Raw genomic sequence first — 6,347 nt, 5'->3', positions numbered from 1 at the left:
TTAGATGATGGAATCACAGTGCAGCAGCTAGAAATTGGAAGCTTTGGCTTCAGATAAATGAATTTGCGATACCAAGCAGCCATCCTGATGCAGAACATCGATCGTAGAGGAGAAAAAACGCGAATTATTAAAATTGGTAGCAAAAAAACAAAAACAAAAAAATTATTTTGCATCAAGAACAGAGGAACTAGGTTATTCAGATTGAGATAGCTACCGAACCAATCGATGACGACGATCTGAGAGAGCGCCTGCGAAGTCGCAAGGATCCGGTCGAGATCCTCCATCGTCGCGACGGCTTCCATCCCGATTGACGTCGGCCCCGACGTGCTCGCCAAAAAGCTCCCTCCTTTTCCCCGCCGCCCGCCGCCGCCCGCGCCCGCCCCCGCCCCGTCCCCGTCCCCGTCCCCGTCCCCGTTCCCCCGGTCGCGAAGGATCGACGCATCCGCAGAGAGCCACTTAGGATTAATGCTAAAATTAATATATTATTTTTCTTAGATTTTTTTCTTTTTTATGGATAAACTTTTAATTAAAACTTAATTGAGTGTTAAAATAGATTATAATTTTAAAAAGTTATATTAAAAGTCCTAAGATGTATTAAAATATATTATAGTTTTTGTTTTCCTTTCTTTGGTAGGGGATTAGAGGGATGAGAGACTTTCAGGGAGAAAGGGCGTCCACGAGTGCATAGAATGACAGTGGTTATGTTGCTTAAACAAACTCTCGAACCACAAAACCTACTAGGAGAGGCAATTATTCAACTTCAGGAGCAGGAATGGAGATCCCACTGCGTGCCTCGCTTAACAAACTCCACTGGTTTTCTTGTTACGCTGCACCAATGCCTTCCAATACTTGGTAATCTCTCTGATGCTCTTGTTCAAGACCTCCGGTTGCTCAGGTTTCTCCTCGACCTGGACGTGGGTGATCGCCGTAGACGTTCGAGTCCACCGGTGGTCCAAGTCCAACAAGACCTTCTGGATGTCGATCACCAGGCGCTCAGCAAGGCTCCGGCTGAAGTCCTCCCTGATCACAACACGAAGGACCGCAACATGCTCAGCATCAGCCGGCATGGTGTAGGCCGGAACAATCCACCCAAACCTCCTCAAGCTCTCTGAGACGTCGAAAACAGTGAACTTGCTTGAGTCCTTGAGCGAGAAGGCAACGAGGGGCACGCCGACATCCTTGGAGACGATCACAAACCTTTCTGTCGCCTCGATCCCGGCCTTCAGTACCTTCATATTCTCTGTGCAGTTTTCCATGATGTTCCTGTAACCCTGCCAAAGGAGGGTTGAGTACCTAAACAATGATTGATGTAAATATGCAAGTATATTAGATACCTCAAAGCCCAAACGGATTAACTGGTAGTATTGGGCAATTATTTGACTGGATCCTGCAAGAACAAGATGACAAAGTCTTCTTGGTCACATCATCTCTATCTTACTTGTCTATTATAATGTTGTACCTTTAGAGAAGTTGAGAGTGAAAGTAGGCTGGTCAGCTCCAAGATAATTGATATGGAAGATAAGCTCTTCAGGCAAATCCTCCTTGTTCCTCCACACAACCCATCCTACTCCCGCATAAACCAAACCATATTTGTGGCCGCTGACATTTATGCTCTTAACCAGAGGTAGCCTGAAATCCCATTCCAACTCAGGGTAGAGGAAAGGCGCTATGAATCCACCACTAGCAGCATCGACATGTATCGGTACATCCCACCTGAGGATGGATAAATTGGTACTCAACAAATATCATTTGAGAGTTTTCTCAGGGACACTATATCAACTCTTGAAATTGAATTTACTTACCCAGCTTCTTTGTTTTTGGCTGTCAGGAGATCGTTAAGAGTCTTAACATCCTCAAACTCTCCAGTGAGAGTTGAACCCAAGATGGCAGCAACACAAATAGTATTCTCATCAACCATCTCCACTGCCTTGGCAGGGTCCATCACATAATAACCCTCTCTCAATTTGACTTCTTTTAGCTCTACTTCAAAGTACCTGGCAAATTTCTCCCAACAAACCTGGATATAGTATACAAATCAATTAAAACATCCATAGAGGTTTTAAGATGGTTTATGGACACTCAGAATGAGCTAATCGAGTAACCTGAACATTTGCTCCAGTAACAATGTTGGGTTTGTCTGTAGGCTTCCCCTCAGCCTTTCTTCTGTTCTGCCACTTCCTCTTGAATGCAAGCCCTGCAAGCATGATAGCTTCTGAGGAACCCACTGTCCCAACTCCAATAGCTGTTTCATCATCCCCAATCGGGGCATTAAAAAGATGGGCTATCATGTTGACACAACGGTTCTGGAGGAGATTTAGACACACATTAATTGCAGAATCAGAGTTAAATAGATCACTGTTGCACACCACATACAAGAACTAATAACATCCTTAAAGACATAAAAACCCACTTAACTGTACTATTTACAGAAACAAATATATTATTAGTACTGGATAGTAAGCTATTACTGAGCTAGTCATATGATTATGGTTGAAATATAGATCCATAGAGAAAAAAGATCTAATAGTGACTGATATGAGTTGGCAGGTCAGAAGTCAAATCAATAGGTCAAAAGTCAAGCAAAGATGGAGGTCAAAGTGGTTCACCAGACTCCTCCGGTTTGATCCATCTAACTCCTTGGGACCGGCCACCCGACTCCTCTTACTCGGTCACCCAACCCGGTCCATCCGATTCCTCCTACTTGGTCACGCAATTCCTCCAACTCGGTGGGTAACGTAAGGGCACAATCACATCTGTTTAAAATTTCACCTATTTCCGTGGGTACACGTACGTACAAACAAACATTAAAACTCTTCTACTACTCTATTGTTTTCACCTTTCCTTAGCCTCTGTACTAACTTGAGCGTTGGAGTGGGTCCCGCCGAGTCCAATCTCGGTGTCCATTCTAACCTCTTGTTGAGTGTTTGTAGGAACTTTATGATCCCCTTCGCCATCGTGTCATCTGTAACCTTCTCCACGACAGTTGCTCTTTGCTGACTCACCCGACAATGATCTCAGATAGGAACAATGGCCTTTCATTTACTTAAATTTGTGGCACATACAGAATCCGACTAGGAAGAAAAGATGATCAAACAATTTATTTTGGTTCATAGATTGTTCAAACGACATTGAACCACAACAGTATTTGGTTTTACAACTTGCCATAAGAACTTCTGATCAAAATGCATCTCTTCTTTTTTTCGGTCAGGGAACAAAATATGTTTTTGAATACAATAATCAGATGAAAGATACCATTCATTAAGATACCTCATCAACTCTATAGCAACATAATAAACAAAAAGATGTCTCCACTCTCAATTAAAAGTATTTTGCCAGCTATTACAAAAAGAGTAAAAGAAAACATTCTAATCTTTGTGGGGCATGTCGTCACAACTTCACTAATAACGCTTGGAAGAAGGTCCAAGCCAGTTTGTAACAAGAAAAGGCAAAGAAATAGTATACACAGGTAGTAATGGTAAGTAGGCCCCAAACATTGGTAATAGAATAAAACTGATGATTTTGCAGAATAATACGACCGGAGAACCATATATGTATCCTAAGATCCTGTTGAAGTCACTTTTGTTTTACTTTTTTTTTTTAAAAAAAAAAGATTTTCCACTTCAGTGATGATATGAAAATCAAAAGATTTTGAATAGTATTCTAGAACCCCACAAATTTATTAATTGGTATAGTATTTCTTATCTTAAATTTCTAACAGAATCAATTTTAAAATTTGTGAGTACAATTTCCCTGTTCTTTCTGAGAAACAAAAAGTGCTTTTTAACAGGGAGGAAAGCAACCAAGTAATTCATATCACCTGAACAAAGCAATTAGAGTGATAGCTAGAGGATTTAAAACTAAGCCATCAAAGGAAGAGAACCAAGGATTCAACTCGCCAAACGAGTCTTTTAATCCAACAAAAATAGCAGAAGATGACACACTCACACACCTGGAGTTCAGTGGTGACTGGGTACTCATCCATGTCGACATAGTTCTTATTGACAGCGTCCATGATCAGCTTGTCGCACTCCGGCTCCATCCACGTCGTCACAAACGACGCCAGGTTCAGCCTCGGGTTCCCGTCCAGCATCAACTCATCGTTGATGATCTGATAAGCCGCCTCCTTCGGGATCGACTGCGGCGGCATCCTAAACCTGCGCCCCCAATCAACACAAATCATCAAAAACAAAAACAAAAAAGAAAGAAAGAAACACAACAAAACTTCAGTCCGCGATCCCCGCGCCACCAAACTCAACCGATGAACACCCTGACGAACGTATCGCGACGCCAACGTGCACTGGATCAACTCATCCAGTTTAACCGCCTCAACCTCCGAGATCGCCATGGCCTCCGCTTGGTTACCAGCTCAGATCGAGGGTTTGATTCGCGTTCAGCGGCACGAGGGAGTGGAAGCGATCGAATAAATAGGAAAAGGAGATTCCAACAAAAAGCGGTTGCAGTACCTGGGAAGCGAAGCGCGGACGTAACGCGAGGCGAAGGTCGAGTGAAGCGACTCGTCGCTCTTGGCTGTGCTCACCGCCATCTTACTCTCACCGGTGTCTGCAACCGCGTCGTGCTTCTGTAGGGGCCCGCCGCGTTCATTCATCCCATTCCCTGCCGTTTTAAAGGGAGGCGAGGGCTGGAGTGGACGTCGGGGAGGTAATTGCACCGCGATGGAGGTGGAGCGCTTGACGCGTGACAGAATTGCAATGGAGCCATTTGCCATTTTGAAATTTAATTAATTCAAATTTACATCTACACCTAACACGTGATACACGTGATCGCGTCACATTCCTCTTCATTGTTATGGCCAAATTCGAAAATTTTAAAATAGCTTTCTGTAAATTCTCAAAAAACAATTGAAAAATCTGAATTTTATTTCGTAAAATATAAAATAAACTTAAGAAAGATTTTTGTAAATCCAAATCTGTATAAAAATTGGTTTAAAAATAAAAATTTAATTCCTTAATGAATTAAGGGCGCCTCATTAATATCCGTCTATACATTCCACAGGTAAAAATTATGTCAATACAGCATAAGGCAATCATTGAAAGTCTACCAGTCTAAACTGGTCAGAGTCTAATTCTTTTTGGACAATTCTCAAAAGCAGGTTCTAATAAAATCTATTTCTTTTTTGACAATAATCAAAGGTAACCTAATCAAAAGCGGGTTCTTTTTTATTAGAATCATAAAAGGCGCATATTTTTTTATTTTTAAATTTTTTTTATAAAAAAGCACCATGTCCCACCCCATCTATCCCTATCAAATTACATAACTATAGTTGATCCGGTTGTGTATGGGCATGGGAGTAATTAGTTGGTGAAGGAAGGACAGTTTGGTCTTTTTAAGTCCAATTAGGTTTGACTTTAAAGGGAAGCAGGGTTCGGCTTTAGAAAAGGAGGCTTTTTTGGATTTGGTTCGCCGCCAGGGACAGAGAGGAGGACCACCTCTCTCACTCCCGTGCTCAGCTCATCACCGGCGCCAGGCGCCGCTGCTAGGAGGAACATAGGGGCATGGCTTGCTTCATGTTTCCTTGCAGCCACCTCCTATCGCTGGTTACAACTCCGACGCCTACTGACATCTATCCTCCTCCCCTCGCTGCTGTCTGCTCCCCTGCGGCCAATGCGCTCCACAGCGCCTGTGACGCCTCTATCGCGCTCCGCATCGCCGTCGAGTCCTCACTAGCGCTGGGCTCAGAGATTAGCATAGCCGCCTATAGTGACCGCCGCCGCCCCTTACCGCACTCAGTGCTGCCTCCAGCGACTGCTGTCATCACTGTCGCCTCCTCCGGCAGCGAGCACTACTTATGCTGTTTACCTATGCCGGCCTTTGAGCTGGGATTGGTTTCCAGCCATCGAGCCAATGGGTTTCACTATTCACGTCATTATTAAGCTGATGAGTTATTATGCTTAGGAGTTGCAGGTATTATCCGGCCTGCGAGCCGTCTCTTTGGACTCCTGCTACATTAGATCACAGGCCATCGCGCTATGACTTGATCAGCATCACTATCAGCTCATCCATCCATCCGAGGGCGCCCCCCTGGGCCAGGGTACGTTCTCGTACCTTCTTTGCATTTATTTCAATATTCTATTATTATCCGGATATTTATGCATTTGTGGGATTCGCCTCGAGCACCGAGGTACCAGAGACCGGGGGAACCTGGTCGCTGGATACAGGTACAGTTGACCGGAGGAGGACTTCTGACGATCTGGTCAACGTAGAGGACAGATCATCGACTGGGTCATGGGGATGCGGTCAACCTTCCAGACACGTCACACCGGCAGGTTCGTTTTCTCAGCTTCCAGACAGGATCAATAGTTAAATACGTGATCGTTAGCTCGATATTA

At 43.9% G+C, this 6,347-nt stretch overlaps 1 protein-coding gene across 4 annotated transcripts; it reads right to left on the bottom strand.

The window, feature by feature from the left end:
* Positions 1 to 681: 681 nt before the first annotated feature.
* LOC122051796 (glutamate decarboxylase-like) lies at positions 682 to 4,580 on the bottom strand. Of its 4 annotated transcripts, none has more exons than XM_042613090.1 (7): positions 4,464 to 4,580; positions 3,950 to 4,154; positions 2,103 to 2,303; positions 1,803 to 2,017; positions 1,460 to 1,713; positions 1,335 to 1,387; positions 682 to 1,271 (listed from the first exon to the last, which is right to left on the bottom strand). In XM_042613090.1, exons 1-7 carry the CDS (start codon positions 4,541 to 4,543, stop codon positions 798 to 800), a joined length of 1,482 nt encoding a protein of 493 aa, XP_042469024.1. In that variant the 5' UTR covers positions 4,544 to 4,580; the 3' UTR covers positions 682 to 797. The 4 variants fall into 4 exon arrangements, with proteins under 4 accessions (XP_042469024.1, XP_042469022.1, XP_042469025.1 ...); XM_042613088.1 differs by lacking the exon at positions 4,464 to 4,580 and adding an exon at positions 4,257 to 4,457; XM_042613091.1 differs by lacking the exon at positions 4,464 to 4,580 and adding an exon at positions 4,247 to 4,389.
* Between the last annotated feature and the right edge of the window lie 1,767 nt (positions 4,581 to 6,347).

Source organism: Zingiber officinale, chromosome 3A (assembly GCF_018446385.1).
Source record: "Zingiber officinale cultivar Zhangliang chromosome 3A, Zo_v1.1, whole genome shotgun sequence".
Taxonomy (NCBI): Eukaryota; Viridiplantae; Streptophyta; class Magnoliopsida; order Zingiberales; family Zingiberaceae; genus Zingiber; species Zingiber officinale.
Note: the sequence above shows the minus strand (reverse complement) of the source record. Positions and strands in the feature narration are given on the sequence as shown.

Coding starts and splice junctions, on each gene's coding strand:
- LOC122051796 (XM_042613087.1), bottom strand. CDS start 4,345: ATGGCGATCTCGGAGGTTGAGGCGGTTAAACTGGATGAGTTGATCCAG. Junction 2,018..2,102: donor TTACTGGAGCAAATGTTCAG/GTTACTCGATTA, acceptor TACTATATCCAG/GTTTGTTGGGAGAAATTTGC. Junction 1,714..1,802: donor GCCAAAAACAAAGAAGCTGG/GTAAGTAAATTC, acceptor ATCCATCCTCAG/GTGGGATGTACCGATACATG.